This window comes from Antrostomus carolinensis, unplaced genomic scaffold (genome assembly GCF_000700745.2).
Source record: "Antrostomus carolinensis isolate BGI_N321 unplaced genomic scaffold, ASM70074v2 scaffold1562, whole genome shotgun sequence".
NCBI classification, from domain to species: Eukaryota; Metazoa; Chordata; class Aves; order Caprimulgiformes; family Caprimulgidae; genus Antrostomus; species Antrostomus carolinensis.
The window spans coordinates 13,708-33,897 of NW_010301364.1; the positions used below are offsets into that span (position 1 = coordinate 13,708).

Here is a 20,190-nt window from a genome sequence, read left to right on the forward strand (position 1 = left end):
AAGTATGAAAGATTGCCATTTCTGAATTCATAGTGGATGAGTTATTTCCCGTGTTTTGCTCAAAGGAAGTTCATAATGCAATGAATTCTGGTGTGAAAAAGAGAATTAAGGAATAACCTTTTCACAACTGCTGCTTCTGCAGTTTTTGCAGCCGTGACATGTGTCTTGTTTCTCCGCACAGGCTGGGTTGTCGGATCGTTGGAAATTCTCGGAAGCCCGGCCAGTCTGGTGAGAAGCATAGGGAATGGTATAGCTGATTTCTTTAGGCTCCCCTATGAAGGGCTGACCAGAGGCCCAGGAGCATTTGTCAGTGGAGTTTCTAGAGGAACATCATCATTTGTAAAACACATTTCCAAAGGTAGATCTTTCACTTTGTTGCTCCAACTACTGCTTTGTTGTTGTACATTGTTAAAGGATGTGTTAAAATTTTAAACAATATTGCTTGCAGCTTTGTTTGGCTTGCTAGGCTGCAGCGAAATGCTGGGAGGGTAACAAAGCTCATATATAACATCTTATGTATTAAACAGATCACCGCTTAACTACAGTGTGTAAGAATGTTTCAGAAACTTCAGAATTTTAAACCTCCCAGTGGGAAATGGAGGTTGGCTCAGCCAGTATTTCATGTGATAACTGCAGAAGTATTAAAGGTGTTCTGTACTTCTGCTAACCATCAGAAATTCTACACTGTGTCGCTTCATCATATTTATTATTTCTTTTTTTTTAAAAAAAGAAAAAGTAGATACAGTTGTCATAACTGTGTAAGTATGTGGATAGGTTTTGACAGCAGTGCTGCTCTGGCCTGAGAACAGGAGCAGCTTTTGGTTTGCGAAGTCTGTACAAACAGTGCCATCGCGTGGCTTCTGCTGCCCGGGTGAGACAGCGGCTGTTGCTCCAGGCTCCCTCAGGACGCGTTCTCCCGGCCTCCTTCTCTAAATATTTGTTTACCTTTCCATCACCCCCCCTCTCCATTAAGGTTAGCCTTACAGAAGTTTGGGAACTGGGGAAGGCTGTTTGGATGAGTTGCTTTTCCCCCCAGGCAGGCAAACCTGGTGCAGGCTAATGTAAAAGGCGTGACGTGGACCGGAGAAGCAGCGTGGTGATGCTTAGCAAATAGTAAAGCATGTTACACATGGGCGACTTTTCAAATGACTTGCTGTTCTGCTCATAAGCTCAGTATTTCAGTGAGGCATAGAATGTCTCCATGTTTTAAATTAAAGCATTTTGATCCAGACCCAAATGTATATCTCCATGTATTTAGGTACACTGACGTCAATTACCAATCTGGCAACAAGTCTTGCTCGGAATATGGATAGGCTGTCATTGGATGAGGAGCATTACAACAGACAAGAAGAATGGAGAAGGCAGCTTCCAGAGAGCCTGGGAGAAGGACTGAGACAGGGGCTCTCTCGTTTGGGCATTAGCCTTCTAGGTAATGTACTATTAAATATCAAGTTAAGTGATAATACTGTTTTCTGATCTGCTCACCAGCCTTTTCTACATGTGCGTTATAATTGCAAAATCTGTTTGTTTTGGTGTTTTCTTGTGAAATAGCCTCACAGTGTGTGTATGAGACAGTTTCTTTTCTTCAGGGTTTAGTGACCTTTGTATATGTTTTTTGCTGATAAAATAATTGCAGATATAGAACAAGTTTGCACTGTCTTTGTGATATAATATTTTTATTGGTACATGATGTATATCTCAGAAGAAAAGAAATTCTGCATTTGGCAGGGTGACTTGTAACTAAGTCAGCACAAAGACGTCATCAGGCTGATGTTTACTTTCCAATGAGTTATAGGAATGCCTTCCGAACCTGCTTGGTTTTGCTGCACTGTAGATATCAGAGATTCTTGGTTTTGTTTGAAAACCACTTGAACTTAGTGCAGATGTTAAGTGAGCTTTGATGAGGAATTCTGCTTTAACAAAGAGAACCAGATCATCCTGATTAAGTGTAATTGTATTCATCAAGCAGCCAAGAGGTTCGGTTATAAGTGAAGATTACTCTGGCTATTTCAAAATAGTACCTAAAAACTTGAAAACTAACCCGCACTGGAAAAAATCTCTGTGAGAAGTTTTGCAGTAAGGGGCTGGATTTTTTTAGGTTACTTCTACTTGTCACACAGCAAAGGAATGCAGAACTGTATTGTTTGGCAGAGTTCCTCAGTATGTATTAAAGAGTATGAATCCCTTGGAGGATCAAAGTGACCAAAAGCAGTCCAGTGCAAAAGGTTAGAAGAGCTGAAGCTTGAAAGGATTTGTCCTCTTTCCTAATCTTCAGTAGTGTATACAGCTCCTAAATTTGCAACCGCAACCCTGAAAGCCCCAAAGAGGAAGTGGTAAAAATGTTACAAGTTTGGGTTAAGTTACTGGAAATTATTTTAAGCAATAACATTAGATGATGTGAAGCACTGTCATTTGATAATGCCTGTAAACCAGCAAGCAAGTGTCCAGGGAGAAATGTGCATAAAGGAGAAATTTCATATATTAGTAGCTACTATCTCAATACTAAGCTGTTACTGGTGTTGCAAATCAAAGACAGTTCAAAGAAGGTTTTATTTTTCCTTCTTGTTTTATTGTGCTAAGGGCAGTCAGGTTGAGTAGCTGGATGAAAGATGATACTTTTAGAAGCACTGTTAGAAGCACTGTGTCAGCCTGGTGTATGTGTGCCAGTGAAATGGTTTGGTGATCTTGGCTCAGTTATTGCTAAGACAGCGGGTTAATATGGTGCCTGTCCCCTTCACGGACACACCAGAGCCCTTCAGAGCTAAAAGCATCAGCTGTACAGCCAGAACTAAAGAGCAAAACTTTGTAGCTTTGGCTGTAGCAAGGCAAAGTTTCTGCTGTTCAGGAAAGCCGGGAACTCGTAACATGCGGGCACAAATACGCCGTGCCTGTGCCTCCCTGCACACAAGGCTTTGATTGTTTGTGGGAGTAGCCCTGAGTTAAAAACAAAACCAAAAAAAAAAAGAATTAGAACTTCAGTGCCCCTGATTTACTAAGAAATCAAACTTAATGTTAGAAACTGAGCTTCATATTAGCATTTAAACAGAGCTTCTCTGCAAGCTAGGACCTTGTTCTTACTGCCGCTGTTATTATTTAGAGTTTCCTCCCTGCTAAATACCTCCATTCTCAGCAGTGGAGGCAATGAAGCACCCAGATAAATAGCTACGGTTACTGTGTGGCTGGACTTGACAAGCATGGGACCTCTCACTAAGGCAGGAACCAGAAATATTCCAGTGAATTTGTATCAGGCATTTTTCTTTTTAATTTAAACCTGATTTTTAAAAAGCAGGTTTTCTCTGTATACAAAGCAGTATTCATGTAAATTGTGCTGAGACCTAAATTATGAATGGACCTACATTTCAATTTTTACAAATGCATCAGAAAGCTCTTTCTGTCCTTATCATTTAGTTTAAAGCACATTGTGGCTTCCCCAGAAAAAACAATTGTAATGAAGGGAGGTACCACCGTGCTACTTTCTCTCACCAGCGCTTCAGAGTGAACATGAACACACTCTAAGAACACTTCCTGGTCCTTCGTACATAACAAAACAAAGTGGAGCTGCTGCGTTATTTTACTACACAAGGATGAAGAGTTCAGATGAACACAGGAATCTAGAGAGTGAGACTCTTTGAAGCCGTAATTTCTGTTACTTTCTAATTGTAAAACTGAGAAGTGTGAAAAACGTTTCCAGGATAGTGACAGTACTATCATGTTTGTAAAAGCCATCTGACTCATGCAAACAGCCTTAAGTGTTGCAAAGGCAGATTTCTAGCCTAGGTACAGGCATGCAATGTGTTCACCTCAGTTCACCAAGATATTGTGGTGTCTAGATAGAAAGAGCTGAATTTCTGATTTTTCTGAAAATCTGGCTCATGGTGGCCCTGATTCAGCAAAGCACTTAAGCATGTGCTTAAGAGCTTTACTGAATCAGGGCCAAAATCATGTACTCTTGTCTCCTCCTCAGTGCAAGTTGTTCCCTGTGGTACATTCTTAAGTGCTTTGTCCTGTCTCGTTTTAAATGACTCAAGCACTGTCAGGGTGTTGTTTGATTTGATTGTTATCTTTGGCAAACTGTCGTCTTCTTTTCTAGTTTAGGGGAGACTTCTGGGTCATTTTAGTAACGTGCATGAAAAGAAGCAAAAGCTTATGATAGGTGTGTTTTTTCTTTTACATGATTAAACAAAAATGCAGCGAAATTGTATTTAAAATATTGAGATGATCGACACTCCCCACCAAGGAACTACCTTTTGCATTTTGCATGACAGGGTCAAGCTTAAAATATTAATTTATAACCACGTAAAAGAGAATATTTAAACTATAGACTTTATTTTCAGCTACTAGTCCTAGTGCAAAATACCGTATTGAAGTAGCTCCTTTTGCAAAGTTCAGCATTTCTGAATAACTAAAAAGCTGACAAACATTAGAAAAGCCATTTTTCACAATGGCAAAAGTTCTCGACATTTCAGTTACTCCTGATAGTAATACTAACTGACAGTGTAACTGTGCTGCTAGAGCAGGAAAAGCCTGGATTTCAGAAGCTCAAATTATTATTAAGGGTGGTGGTTGTTCTTGCTATGCAAGAGTCACTGAATTGGGGCCACTCTACATTTGCCTATCTACAAGTGAGATACTAAAAGCTAGCGCTAATCCTGAAGGTGTGTGCTATTCCACAAACTAATGCTGCAAATATATTCATGCACACCAACAGGTGCCCTTTTCTTTTAGCTGTATTTTAACGTGATGTTTGCTGTGATCAGACTATACTTCAGCCATATTTTCGGCATGAAACACTTGCAACAATCCTGAAGGACAACCGAGAAAAAAGGAAGCGAAGTGGTTTCAGCTTGACTGGCTTCCAGCCTCATGGCAAAGCATGGCCAGTTTCTCCTGGTGGGGGATTTTTTTCCAATTATTGCTTGGTCTGAAGGAGTTTGTCACAAAGAACTCGAGCTTTGCTAAGTTCTGTAAGACGTGCTACGTTCACCAAACATTGTCAGTCTGCACACGAACCAGTTGCTGCTCATAATCAAATTCTTCTTGAAGTAATACAGTGATACACTCTGAACTATCTGAATTTTGTAGTTATCAAAGAATCTTTTTTATGGTTACTGAGCAACATGTATTAACCAGAGTGCACCCCAGCTGATGTTTAGCAGATGTTATGGTGTTGCTGGAACCTCTTTGGTCCAGTAATGGAAGAATATGTTTTTGTTTTGTTGCTTTGGTGTTTAATTTTATTGAGGTTTTCTTTATACATACATAATCTGTGTGTACATATGTGGACATGCATATAAAATTGAAAGCCTAGGGTAAGGAAGGGAAGAAGAATGGAGAATGGTTTCGTTTAAAAAAAAAAAAGGGCAAAGGACATTACAGAGAAGGGACGGGGACAGCAGTAAGACACCATAGGTGTCTCTAGACTGTGAGAATGACAGTGGGAAAGGAGGAACCACTACATGTTCCTCATACTCTGCTTTTCTGATACCCTACTGAAACCTGGGGTTTCTGTGGTAGGTCCATCCAGCATGGTGCTCGTGCCACTAACTTTACATTAGAAAGAAAGAAGCCACGTGGATACCGGGGGACATCTGCTTTTCCCAGTTTCTGGTGCTCAAGATGCAGTGAACCTCACGTGTTTGTGTCACCATTATCTCACTGCTGTGGGGTTCTGAGGTTGCTCAGTCTTTGACCTTTTTTTTTTCTTTTCCTTTGCCCACACATGATGCACACAGGAAAGGAGCTGCACAGATCTGGCTTCCCCATACAAGGGTGGCAGGACCAGCCACTCCTTAGTGAAAGGAGTAAGGTTATAGTTTATTGTGTGATTTGTGGGCATGACCACAGCATGTGAATGAGTTATGTCAGTGAGTTGCAATTCGAGATAAGAGATTACAAAGAGTGAGCAAAGAGGGAAGAGAAGATCATTGGTTATATTTTTTCCAGGTAGAAAGACAGGACTTGCAAAAGGATTTGCAGTACCAAAGGGCAGTGGCTTCACAGACAAGTTCAGACCATGCATAAAATGGCAGAATAACCGAAAGAGTGGCAGTACTAAAAAACTGTCTAATTAAGCTATATATTATTTGGGGTACTATATAAATAATCTTATATAACACAGTCACAGCAGTTTCCATTCTGTTTCCTTGTCCTCTGGGCCTAATTCCAGCTGAGAAGTGCCTGGAGCACACCACAGGTCCTTTGGAGTAGGCTCTTATTTATTATTACCTTATAACGTTGCTCAAGTGTATTGCAGTAAATAATTTACTAGTGCTAGGACTTAGGTGGATTACATTTAATAAGGCAATAACTTCTGTTCTGAAAGTGCAGTTGCTGTGGATGACCTCAATAGATAGGGTGAAGGAGGTCACAGGGTAACGTAATACTGTAACATAGCAGAACACCAAGTATTGTTTTATGCCTTCAAATGCATCACAGTTGTACAAAAGAAAAGACTGGACAAACAATCCCAATTGTGTAATGCGGTGTTGGGGTATTATTTTAGTCAAGCAGCAGGAACAGCTGGTAAGTACTAATGGAAAGGAATTGAATTGAGAATTGTATCATTTCCATGGCAAGGCATTAAGGAAGCTTCATGGCCTTTGTGGTATAAAGGGTGAACGTTCAGCTGCACGCTCAGCTTCAGTAACTGAGCTCAATAAAAACTGGGTATCACGTTAAAAGTAGACCACCATTTTCTGGAGAAATACTATACATTTATCAGTAAAGGGTACACATACAGAAGTTGGAAGCAGTCTCTCTAAGAGGAGAGGGAGGCATTTATGAGGGATGCAAGTTTCTTGAACTGCTGATAGATAGTATCCCGGGGACAAGGATCTGGGGAAATGCGTGCTGCTTCTCATCCCCATCTTTTCTTTGGACAGAATAGCAGTGTACAAGTACAATATTAGTTCTTGTTGTTCAAAGTCAGCAACTTCTCTGTTTATCCAGTAACAGTAACTAAAACCATCTGAAAACCGGTTAGCAGCTAGCTGACTAGTGCATGTCACGCTGGTGAACACATGGAGCCAAATACCTCAGCTGTGATTGTCCGAATCTGTGGAATTATGCCTGGATGTGCTTCCACATATAAAGCAGAATCTTCAAAGATGTCTAGGTTGCAGTAAAAACGCCTGGTTACCAAGGTGACACTCAGTCCTACTCCTTAAATAATCATTTTATCTTGATATTTGCAGCTGAAGGTGCAAACTGAGAGCCAGCCAAGAAGCCTGCAAACTTGCTTTTCACTGAGCAAAGAACCTCGGATCAGGCAGACCGTTTTCTAACTGATGTCACTTTGTCCAATCCTTGTACTCTTAGCGATTTCCAAATAGCTTATCTATCAAAATTACAATAAATAGAGAAATGTCTGTGGTTAAGTGGCTAGAATAAACTCAAGATCAAAGAAATGTACCACCTCACATACCTGTTTACATTTAGGAAGATTTAAGCCGGAGTTCTCTGTTGATACTAAAAGCTGGGAAGGTCACTGTGTCACTTGTAAAAGTTTGACCCATGCGCATTAAAGTAAAATATGATCGTTTTCACAAAAAAGTAACAAAAAGTCTCAAAGTCTAATTCTGCTAATCTTAGTAATATATCAAAAGTTGCATTAGCTTATGAACATTTCTGGCAGTGGAAGAGGATATAAAAATGATCTATTGAGTACAGGCAGTTTTTATTCTCATGAAGTCAATCTCAGGCTTACATGAAAATCTCATTTCCATAACAGCTCAAGTCATCTAAAATGGGTGGATTTTATTCCGAGCCCAACATTTTCAGAATTGCTACACAGAATGAGCTAAATTAAACTAACTCAGCAAAAGCATTCAGTGAAAGTAGTTGAAAGATGAAAGCATAGTGTCAAGTTAAGTGATAAGGATGTTTAAAAAAGTAAAATGCATTTTAAAAGAAGGAAGTTGATATTTGCTTAAACTGAAACTAAGGTATTGTTTAGCTAATTGGTTGCATGCTAAATAGCTGTATAAGAAGGGTGAGGTACAGTCTGTAATCCAAGCAACAGTCAGGTCCAGTCATAAGATTTCCTCTTATTGTGGGATATTAATCTTCACTGATTACTGAGGACTCTTGTTTTTTCAGGTGCAATTGCTGGGATTGTGGATCAGCCGATGCAGAATTTTCAGCGAGTGTCTGAGGCCCAAGCTTCAGCCGGGCACAAAGCCAGAGGGGTCATCTCGGGTGTGGGGAAAGGAATCATGGGCGTCTTCACAAAGCCCATCGGAGGGGCAGCTGAACTCGTCTCCCAGACAGGTTATGGTGAGTTTCTCTGTTTCCAGCATCTCCGTTTAAATTTTAAAATGCTCTTCAGGTGCAACCTGCTGTGTCTTACTTATCCGGCTCAGTAGCTGTGTGCCTTAGAGAAAGATTTACAAATGCCAGTGCTGAGTAGTTATAAATGTTGTGCTCATTTTCTTAAAAGCCATCATGTTACGCTCCTCTCTTGTATTACCGATCAGGGTTGTACAGCCATAGAAACACAAAATACAGAAAGCATGAAGTAATCCTTGGAATACAGTAGAATTAGTTACAGAAACATATGTGCTTACAAAAGAGTTTTTGACATAAAAGTATTAGAGCAACACTATATCCAATTAGAGGGTTATTTTGACATTGCTTTGTTACAACAAGGAAAGAGTTGTGCTATCTCTACACAAAGAGAGGGTTATGTTCCTGGGAGAAAGAAGTGAGTCGTGTAGTGGGACCATCCCCTTTAAACTGGAGAGTTGCGAGAAGACAGTCCCATTTTTGGCTACATGGGTAACCTTTTAACGACCAGAGGTGGGTTTTCCAGATAGACTGAGCACTTAGTGGTGATGAATCCTTTCAGATTAATGTGAGTGCCTCTGGGTGACTAAAAACTGTAAAAGATAAAAATAAAATATCAAAATACACTAATTTATTTGTTTCCAGTATCAATAAATCAAAGCTATTGATCTGGATATTTAAAGAGGGGGCAGGGGAGTCAGGGAAGAAAAGCAGGGGGACCTCTTGATACAAGGACAATGTGTCAACAGTTTTGCTTCACTAATTACACTGGGCAAACCTTGAAGATGTAAGCCTTTAATCACTAGCAATATTTATGTTTGTGATGTGTTGATTAGAATACAAGTAGTTCTCCTAGGCATATTGTTTCCACGCTTCCCATTACATTCAGAACTCATTCCTTGAACCAGTAATAAAACATTTAATTATTACAATTCTTTCAAATTAACTTTATCTTCTTTGTATGAGTGTAAATAACTGTTCTCCTGAATTATGCATCGCATAGGTGTAAAACCTGTATCGGTAAACTCAGAAACTTCTGTCCGTTGTCAGCTGGCTGTGTGTTGGTTTTGCTGCCTGTGGCATTATTCTTTCTAGATTTAATTCTGCTGCGGTCTTTATCAAGAAACTTGTAACAGTAGAGGGACACTTTTCGTTGCAGATATGGTACACAAGACATCATGTTTTCCACGAGCATGTGACAAAAAGAGTTAGCCAGGAAAAAAACATAAAAACTGTATCAATAATAGCTGACAGTGCGTGAGAGGAAAACACACAAGAGTTCAAGTAACTCTTACCCACAACTGGATTGGAAGTGGGACCGTGCCTCTTGGGGGGGACCAAGGGGTGGGGGACCACACAGAAATAAACACATGTTCTCTCTTTCTCCATCTGTAAATAACATTTTCACTCACATAATGCTGAGAACCTTGGTAAGCCAACTGTTACAACTGGGATGCTGCTTTTAAGTATTACCATCAACATGTGTGCTAAAAATTAAAGGGTTTTTTTCAGTGCTGATGTTTTGTTTAAATTATTGTCCATTGTGTAAAAAGGAATCTAAGTTATTGACACCCTTATGCAAAAATGCCGTTTGCTTCAGTGGAATGCTTAATTAGACAAAAGAAAATGTTTTTGTTTATTTAAAGAGTAACTTTGCACTAAACCATTTAACACTAGGGCTTGCTGCTTAACCTACTTCCTGTCTGTCTTGTAAAAATTTTTAAAACTACTTAACCTGTGAATTTTTTTGCAACCCACTCATTCTTTCTGGTGACTATTCTCATCTTTAAAAGTGCCATCTGAAAGCATACATACTGTATCATCTTCAGCTTCGTCTATTTAGAAACCTGTTTAACCGCTTCTTGTCGTCTTCATTCTATGCTGGCACTGAAGAATTCACCAGAGAATTCACTGAAGAATAAACCAGATGCCCCGGGAGATCTCATAAATATATATGGATCTGTGTTTAACAGCTGGATTAAGTAACTGAACATTGAAATACAGTATCGGCAAACTTGCCTTCTAATCTCTACCACTCATGACACGTATATGGAAGTATTTTAATATTAAGCAAAGAAGTTAACAATAGTCTTGATTTTTTCTGCATAAATCCTGTGATGTGTCCGATCCTGCTCTGAAGTGATGGCTCTCAGGAGCATTATGTTTCTCTTGATTGCAAGTGTATGGATGATTTTTAGAACACACAGTGGGTTTTTTTGTTTCTTGCTAATGCAAGATCACCCGGGTTAAGTGCACAACTCTTGCATTGTAATATTTAATGAATTATTTTGACTACAGCTTCCAAAGATGTGACATCACTTTGGATCTGCACTATTTTATGAACTGCTCTAAACAGATGACATCACTACAACATGTAACTGTTTTGTGGAAAACAACTACTAAAAAACTTAAATTCTCTTACCGCAGGTATTTTGCATGGAGCTGGACTTTCTCAGCTTCCCAAGCAGCGCTCTCATCCAAATGATCAACACGTTGAGCAGGCTCCAAATAGCCACGTCAAATATGTCTGGTAAAATTATTTAGACACTTGCTCGTTTTTACATCCACATTGTTTATTAATAGGTTCTGGCCTGTGGTCAAGTTAACAGGCTGCTTCCCTAGGAAAGGCTGAGTTATGGCAGTTTGTTTAGGAACATTAAACACAAAGGTAGTGCATAGAAACCCAATCTGCAAATGATGGGCTGCTGATCCACTTCCAGCTTTGGAACTACAGAGCTGATCTTTATTTAATGGCATTCAGTGAGTTCTTACTTATTTATCATTGCACCAAGCCCAAGAAAAATACTGCACATCTCCAGAAACAGCTGTTAGTGAAGATAGCTTTATTTTCTGTGCTGGATTTGTAAACCACTTCTCGGGGTAATTTTTCTATTAGGATGGGAAATAGGCTGACCTAGCACAGTTATTAGGCCAATTTTGCAGTGAATGATTAAGGAGTTTTGATAAGTAACAGTTTCACATTTCTTCTCTAAATCTTAAGTCTTACATCTTTCAGTAATGGAGATTTGGAATATACTCCCTGGCTTATTTTCTATTTGTTGGTGATAACTACAGGCTTAAGTAAAAACATTACTGATCAAAAGAAGTCCTGGAGGATCCAATGCATAACACTGACTACTTCATATTTTTTCTTCTTTTTTTTTTTTCCTTGATAATGCAGGAAAATGCTGCAATCTCTAGGAAGGCCAGAGGTCCATATGGCCTTAGACGTCATGATTGTGAGTGGATCAGGCCAGCAGCATGAAGGTTGCTTGCTGCTCACCTCAGAGGTCCTCTTTGTGGTCAGCATCAGTGAAGACACACAGCAGCAGGCATTCCCAGTGACTGAAATCGACTGTCTGGAAGATGATCAGCAAAAAGACCTGCTGAAGGTGCAGCTAAAACAACAGAGAGTGCCTTCTGATTTGGAGGTAAAGACTTGAGTATGAATTTCATTCAAAGTTAAGAGTTATGCTGATGATGATGCTTTTGGCAACAGGCATACTCACCTTTGGGTCTGGGAGCCAGAGGTTTATGTGCCAAACCAGTGCACTTGCTGTTTTCATGCACCTCATAGTTGACTGTGTTGCTCTTTGGATGAAAGGGACATGTCTCCTTCCTTCTGTCCTCTTATTGATCATGACATTTCATACATGTAACAGCAATTTTCTGAGGGAAAAAGTAGCGGAAGTCTGGGTTCTTGGTAAGCACTCCCTCTTTTCTGAAGAGGTTCTCATGACTACATGTGTGTGAGGTGTTTATTGTTTAGCAAGTCAGCGTTGCTGCCTGTACCTACAAAGATACAGCAATAACAGTTCCTTTTATTCTGTGAATTCGGTTTTAACAGTTCAGTGATGCTGATGCATGCTGCTTTTAGCATGTTTCCTACCTTGCCGCTTCAAGTGCAGTGGTCTTACTTGGCTGCCAGTTGTATTTACTTCACTAGATCTTCTTTCTTCTGCAAATGCTAACTTTAAAATGAACTTTGCTGAGATTGGATGCACCAAGTAAAAGCATAAATCCTTCATCCTCATATTGAAAGATCTCTAAGCCATTTGAATACTGAGGGTTTGGACGAATTATATTTTTTAATGGTTGAAGAATGTTATATTTTTACACTTTCGGGAAACAATGTTTATTGTGTTAAATTCTCAAGTGGAATCATATGAGAGATCATTTCAAAAACAAACACACATGTCCCAGTTGTTGTTTCTATAAAAGCATGTCAGGTAGTTCATAGACTGCTATACCAGAAATTTATCTGTTTCAAATATAAGAACATAGGTAAAACCCCATCAAGTATGAGGCGTGCCAAAAAGTAGGGGAGGCTTCAGCACCTTCAGTAAAATCCTAACTTGGCTGAAGTCACTGAAGAGTTTTGCCATCGATTCCAGCACGGCAAGGACTTCATCTGTGTCATGACAGCGCCTGGCTTTTTTGTGAAAGCTTTTTTTAGAGATGAATTCTCTATTTACATTTATTGTCTTTCCACTAACCTCAGTCTCACAGCGTGCTGTTGACTGAAGTTGCCTTCTCTCACCACAAAGCTACATAAGGCATTACTTGAATTCTGATGCAAGTGGGAAAAGCTCAGCTTTTTTATTCCTGAATGCTGTGTGGTTGCTGGAAGCATACATCAGACTGAATCCAGGCTGTCCTGCTCAGTCCAGAGCTACTGTCCTGGAGGGAAGAGGAAGATAATTTGTTGTCCATGGGGCATTTGATGCACTCAACCCACCCTAACCCTAACTTTAGCACCAGCCCAGATATTTTTTATTAGGCCGTAGTGTGACGGCTTTTGGGTTTGTATCTGGTTATCCAAGGGGTGAGGAGTGGGCTGCTGCTCTGGAGGAAGGGCTGCTTGCCTAAAGATTACTGCAAGAGGGTGATGAGGCAGAGGGACTGCCTGCCTGAGGGGAGAAAAGGGACAGGGAGCCTAATTCTAGTCCCCACAGCTGCTGCAGCAGTGAACGTACAGGACACCTGGGCAAGTGGCTCCTGTACATGCACAGCACAACCCCACATGGCATACTCCAACATTCCCACATACACATGCTAGTACACACAGTAAATGTGACCTGCTTTGGAGGTGCTGGACCAAATACATGTGTTTTTCTTGAAGTTCTGGATAGAAGCATACTCCAGTGGCGTAGCAATGCCAAGAGCTGCAAGCCTTGAACCACAGAGCCTCAATACACAATCTCTTTTGCTGACACAGGCTCTTGAGAAAATGTATGGTGCAATAAAAGTAGTGAAGAGTGCCTGTGCCGTAGGTGGAGCAAAGTCAGTGATGGTAACACAGCAAAAGCTGAGTGATGCTGTGCAAACCAGATCTGGCATAAGCATTCCTTCAGAACGCAGAAGCTGATGCTGAAATTTGTGTGAAAATTTAAAGAAATGTGCTATAAGGAGGAGCAGTTTAAAAGTAAGGCAGACAAAAATAAGAAAATTTAAGGGTTTTTAATGCTGAGGCAGCAATACAATAAAAGATTCCAAAAGTTTAATAAAGTTTTAGTAATTACATAGAGTTATGTAATACTCCTTTGTAATTAATGTTTATTATAGTTTTTTGCCTTACTGGACTGGGAAGTTTCATATCTAGTACTTTCCTTTCTGCAGCAGAGCATGTCAGTTCTGTGGTGCTTGGGGTGTTGTGTGCAGTGCTGGGGGTGGTGGGAGCCAGGGCCCCCCCTTCAGCTCCCCCACAAGAGCTTCTCTAAAAACTCTTTGAATGTGATTAGGACAAGGAACCTTAGGAGGAGTGAGCTGTGACTTGCAGGTGAGCAGCCACAGAGCTGCAGACCTGCACGCAAATAGACACAACTTCTAAATAATAATGGCAGGCCATCTTGTTGCACTGAAGATGTCCTCTGCTGAAGTGCAAACACTTCCATAACATGGTGACATTAGTAAAGACGGCCAGAATTTTTTGTTTCAGCTTTGCCCAAAACAGTTTCTCCCCTTCCCTCTTCTGAGCTTCTTGGAACTATTAGGAAACAAAACATGTTTTTCTATAGCTGTAATCACCGGAGATGTTATAGAGCATATTTTGACTCCTTCAGCAATAGGTTTGCCTGATGGCTTGTTCACCTCCTCAATATATAACTTAATCCATCTGGCTGGGAATAGCCTGGATGGATTCTTGAAAACTCTGGCACTGACAACATTGTTATTGAAAGGGAAGCATTAATTGTACCTGGATTATCTTCCAAAGTAATTGGGACACTGCTTGCTTCCAGACAGGCTTCAAACTCAAAAGGCCTGCTCTTCCAGCTGCTCTTGGTATAGCTCATAACATCAAGACAGCAAAAAAATTGAAGGGCCCTGGAATTCCAGATATTCCAGAATTTCTTTGTGATGATCTGCAACAGGGATTTCATGATAGTCTACATGTTATTGTTTCTGAAGCTGAAAACCAGTCTCTGGGTTTTTCAAAGCAGCGAAGAAGACCCTAAGGAACCAGGCCTCCTGCCTCAGTCCATGTGCATGCACAAAGCCCACCATCAGTGCTACGTACACGTCCAGTCTGTGCAACAAAGATGCTATAGCTGCTGTAGAGTTAGTTAGAATTGCTGATGGCCTATTCTTTGTAAGCCATAATGGGAGGGATTAGAAAAATTGTGGAGTTCTCAGCCCAAAAGTGTGGCCTTCTGTCATGAAAGGACATGGTATCTTTAATATTCCTCTAGAAGGTGTGTTAAGCAATCCTTGACTTAAGTTTTAATTTGTTGAATGATCTGGCTATTAATGTTATAGCTGTTCAAAGTAGCAGGCTAAGGCACTCGGTGGCAATGTTAGGTCCCATTTAGGAGTCAATGTAGAATAACAGCAATTCCAAGTTTCTGTTGTTGTCATCTTAACAATACGAGCGTGGTGGCTTAACCACAGGTAGACCATGCGGTCCTGCACTGGTGAGATGGGAAGGGAATCACAACAAAGGGGCCATGGATTAGGATGAAGGACAGGGACGGCTCACTCACCAGTCATGGTCATGGGCAAAACAGACTCAACTTGGGAAAGAAAAATCAATTTAATTCATTGCCATTCGTCTGAGTAGCACAGTGAGACATAACGACCACATCTTACAACACCTTCTCCCACCTCTCCCTCCTTCCCGGATTCAAATCACTTTGCTCCCCATTTCTCTACCTTCCTGCCCCAGCAGCACAGGGGGCAGGGAATGGGGGTTCAGTCAGTTCACCTCTGCTGCTCTTCCCAGCATGGAAGCCCAGGAACAAGATGTTCCAATGAGGGCTTCCCATGGAGTCATGGACCTCTTTGGGCACAGCCCGCAGCTCCAGCATGGGGACATCCACAGGCTGCAGATGGGCCTCCAGCCCAGCGCACCTCCTCACACCCTGGCTCTTGGGGTTCACCCCCGCTCTGGCATCGAGTGACTCTCAGGGTCTCAATTCAGTCACACCTGCCCTCAGGCTCAGCTTTTCTGCTCCAGTGTGGAGTCCTCCATGGCCTACATGTGGGTATCTGCTCTGCTGTTGAACCTCTATGGGCTGCAAGGGACCTCCTTTATCTTCTCTTATGTCATGCAGTTGAACTGGATGTATGAAGTTCTCGTGTCTTCCACCTCTTCCTCCTTCCTCCTGGCAATGAAGCTCTCTCTTTGTTTAGGATGATGGTCGTCTTTTGTTCAGGTCAATGGCCTCTCCTCCAGCTTCACCCCACCTTCTTTTCAAGACCAAGACCATCCTTCCCCTCACAAATATGGATTCACAGAGCCGTTTCTCTACTGCTAATTGGCTCATCCTGGGCTGGGGAGGGGGGTACGCCTTGGAACCAGGGGAGCTTTTGCTCTCACAAGGTGGCCCCCCACACACACACAAACCCAACACAACGAGCTAAACTGAAACTGGATGGAGAAGCAGAAGGTTGCAGATGAAGTCATCTGGAAGCAAGTAGGGTCCCAGTTACTTTGGAAGACCATCCAAGTGCAGTTAATATTTCCTCCTGAATAATTATGCTGTATCTGTGGGATATAACCCGGGGCTGAATGAAGAATGGGTTCACAAATGCCAACACTGTTTCCATCTCCTTTGATAATGTGGGTCTTCTGGTCAGTGTGGAGGCAGAACTATAACCCAGCTTCCCCTGGGCTTACTGCCCTAGAAGTAGAAACCAGGAAAAAATGAGGAGCCACCTACTTGCAAAATTTACCTTGTAACTTACAATCTGGTTTAAATAGGTGCTACTTTAGCCTATTTCTCTCCTCTCAACTGGTAAAACGGACTGACTGCTGAGATACTTTTTCTGTGCCACCAGACAGAAGATGTGGTTCAGGCACCATTCTCCACTGTTAGCCGAGTGTTTGCTGCAGCAGTCTGCCTCCTGATTTTCCCTTCCCGTTAAGGTCATTCATGGAAACCACACTCTCCTCTGCCCATTTTGTTATTTGCACTGTTTCTAGGCATAGGCTCCAACCTTGAGCTTCTGAGCCTGTTCATGAGCCTGCTTCCTTTGGCATTTTTGTGGTGGTGATTGAAAACAGGAGGGTTTCTACTTGCTGAGCAGCAAATCCATCTCCAAAGGCATATTAAAAAAACCAGAGGGGACTGTTTTGATTTGGATGTGACATGTGTCACTATCTATCAATCAGAATAATTCTTTCTTCAAATAAGCAATGGTTTGTTTAAAAGGAGCCTTGCAGTCCAGAGATGTGATGAGGTACTGATCCTGGATGTTAAACTGAATCCAATGGCACTGTTTGAAAATATCATCACATCTAGTGAGGCAAGTGTAAAACTCCCTGAAAGACAGTCAGAAGATGGCAATATGAATCCTTAATGTGACATCCCACAAAGACATTTTAAACCCTACAAAAATGAAAGTGGTCAGCAGTTGTCCAAGAGTAAATAAGGAAGCATTAAGGCCTGGCCCTAGGATAGCTTCCGCCCTTTTGTTCATTGTGTTATTTTGGAAATAACTTGTATTCTGACTGACTTTGCTAATGATACCACTGCAGCATCCATGGTGGTGTTTCTGAAATACAGTTTTTTGAAACCATGCAACCAGCTTGATGCCTGCTTGCATGCCTTCCCTTCTCAAGCTAGTCATAGTCATCTTCCATTTATTCTTCAAAAAAGGGCACAGCAGATTGATCTTCCAAAGCCAGGTTTGCCCATGGATTTTCATCTAATTCTTTATCTGGTTGAAACCATATGGTAGATACCACCTTTCTGTTGACAGTATTTGTTTTCTATATTTTTCCCCTAGAGGTAGATTACTTGCATCCCTCTTGGTAAAGCCCTGAACCTCTACATATTTCAGTCTGCAAAAAGGGATTTCTTTAGAGGACTCCTTCCAACTCATGGTGGTGGAAAAGGCAGTTTGCATAGACAACTTAATTTCTTCTCCAGAAATGACACACCCAAATCATGTCTAGTAAAGCCCTTTTGTTTTAAAAATGTAATTGTGTGGGTCCTCTGACCCAGAATGGCATTTCTGGTGACCAGAAGCAGATGGATATATCCCATCATAGAACATTCACCAGGAAAGTAGCTTCTAGTCTTTATTTTAAATCGAGTAACTTAAAGACTTACTTAAACTTAACTGCCCAGATAGAGCTATGGGCTGTCTTTATTTGTGCTTTGTGATAAGAAGTTTCTGCTGATTAGAATTGCTGTCTGATAAGCACTGCCAGGAGCTACTGGCATTTTTCTAAAAGGGGTTCAGATGCTTTTCCTGTCTCCTGTAAGAGTTGATGTACTGTAAAGATTTGTTCTTAAGCAAGGTGTATAGAGGCCATCCCTGAAATTCTCAGAAGATACTGCTTCAATTTTCTATGGCAGAGTTACAGCTTCCCAGAAGTGTCCAAAACAGCACAGGAGAGGACTAATCCACCAAGCACTAAACTATGGCAGAACAATTTAATGAATGTTTTAATCAACTATTGTAAGCAAGATCCCAGGAAGGTTTTTAACTACAGAAAAGTAATGTGGAAGTTACTGTCCTCACCACTGAGATCAGTTACTGTCAATTACTCAGTAATCATTTTGTTATTTGATTTCAGGCAGATGGAGCTAGAGAGAGACTATCAGAACAACAGTACAACCGCCTTGTGGAGTATATCACAAAGACATCTTACCACCTCGCTACCAGCACCGCGACACCACCAGCATTGCAAACTGTGGCTACCGAACACCTTCCAACTATAATGAAAACATATCAATACATAGTTGATCCAAATTTTGCCCAAGTATTCATTAGCAAATTCACCATGGTAAAAAATAAAGCCTTGAGGAAAGGATTTCATTAGTAATTATTTGTGGTGACTATAGTAATACCTTATCATTTTGAAAGTAGTGCTTTCTCTGCAGTAACCTACATCAAGGAGAGATGTATATAATTTTTCAGGTAGTAGGAAATGGTAACAAAACTAAGCCGAATAGTTTTTCTAATCTTGACAGCATTCAAAAAACCTAGCCAAATTACTAGTGCTGGAAGGCAAGTGTTCTAGCAAACAACTAAAGTGGAAAGGAACAGCCTTGGACTGTAGCTCAATCAAAATCCTTTTTCTTTTCAATAACCAAAAATCAGAGAATAAGGAAAAATTGTGTGCATACAGACATTTTTGCCACACACACCAAATGTGTATCAATACCCACTATATCATATTTTAGGGTCTGCCAGTTTCTGTTATAAACCAGGTTTATAACTCAGCTGTAAAAACTTGCTCAAGGCCGAGCCTTTCCCCCCACACACGCACTCCCCCCAACATGTACGTCCTGAGGCAAAACATTTTCCCCCACTAAATCTGAGAAACACAGTGTGGCTGTTTTAAGTTACTAGTGACAGCTGGGTTTTAGCACCACTTTAACCTTAAAATAGCTTCCTTTATTTGACTGAAGTTTTGCAGGACATTAGTCCTTAATGTAAACTAGTGCCTTTGTGTGGTTGGGAGAACAAAACATGAACTACAACATGAATTTATTTTTAAAACTGTCTGTATACAGAAACTTTATTTTATCCACCATCAAATTTTCAAGACTTTCAGTGTATATATAACATTGTGCATTGTCTGGGTGTTAGCTGGAAGCAAGTAACAGAGCTTAGTCTCCTTAAAATCTACCAAAAATCTGTAAGCTCAATGTAACATAGGTGTGCAGGTGCTAAGTATAGCTTGCTGGGACTCACTTACTTCTGATCTACCACCACTACGTAGTACATACTCACTTAAGCCCTAATTCACTTTATGTTTATAATTTTTGTACAGATAAAACCAGGGATATTTAGAAACATGACCTCTCAAATATGTTTGTGCTAAGCAAAGTGAGTTTTTGGGGTGGCTTTTTTTTCCAAGTTGATGGAAAAGTATGGACCCACAGGCTCCAATTACATTAGTAGTTAATTATGCCATCATGGAACACACATAAATATGGCATTAAACGCATCAAGACAAATGAGCTTTCGAAGTGTCTTATTTTTCAGATGTTTTACAGTTTGTAGTGGGCAAGAAATCACTGTCTCTGGGTACAGTTAGATTACTTTATAAGCCAAATCTGGCTCTGGCAGCTTTATTTGAAGAAACAAAAGCTTACTTGGTATTCAATGATGCATATTACTTTTCTCCCCTTTTCTACGTACTTACGGACATGAATTTTGTCTGGGGATTCCTGAACATGGCCAGAATTGGAGACAAGAACTGGAATAAAATCTGATCAGATTTGGAGCAGATACATATGCTTTATAGTTAATAAATTCTATGCATACTTGATATGACCAAATGCACAGTAAATAAGAATGTAGTACCTGCAATGTTTTTCTCGTGAGTTTTGTTTTGTTAAAAGGTATTTCTAAAAGCCGTGTCTCTTGGGTACTGAAAATTGAAAAGCCTGGGATCTGCACTGTCCTTTCCTGAATGTGAAATAGGCCTATCCATTGTCAACATTTCAT

General features: G+C 40.7%; 1 protein-coding gene across 1 annotated transcript; it reads left to right on the forward strand.

Annotated features, from left to right (window-relative positions):
* The first annotated feature begins 1,163 nt into the window (after window positions 1-1,163).
* On the forward strand, window positions 1,164-18,631 carry LOC104521419 (vacuolar protein sorting-associated protein 13B-like). Its single transcript, XM_010163404.1, has 5 exons — window positions 1,164-1,429; window positions 8,098-8,274; window positions 10,711-10,813; window positions 11,465-11,714; window positions 18,308-18,631. Exons 1-5 carry the CDS (start codon window positions 1,237-1,239, stop codon window positions 18,551-18,553), a joined length of 969 nt encoding a protein of 322 aa, XP_010161706.1. The 5' UTR covers window positions 1,164-1,236; the 3' UTR covers window positions 18,554-18,631.
* The last annotated feature ends 1,559 nt before the right edge of the window (window positions 18,632-20,190 follow it).

Bases quoted from the DNA above. Each gene is read 5' to 3' on its own strand.
- LOC104521419 (XM_010163404.1), top strand. From the start codon at position 1,237: ATGTATATCTCCATGTATTTAGGTACACTGACGTCAATTACCAATCTG. The intron at 1,430-8,097 runs GTAATGTACTAT...TTGTTTTTTCAG, and splicing joins TTTGGGCATTAGCCTTCTAG to GTGCAATTGCTGGGATTGTG. The intron at 10,814-11,464 runs GTAAAATTATTT...TTGATAATGCAG, and splicing joins AGCCACGTCAAATATGTCTG to GAAAATGCTGCAATCTCTAG.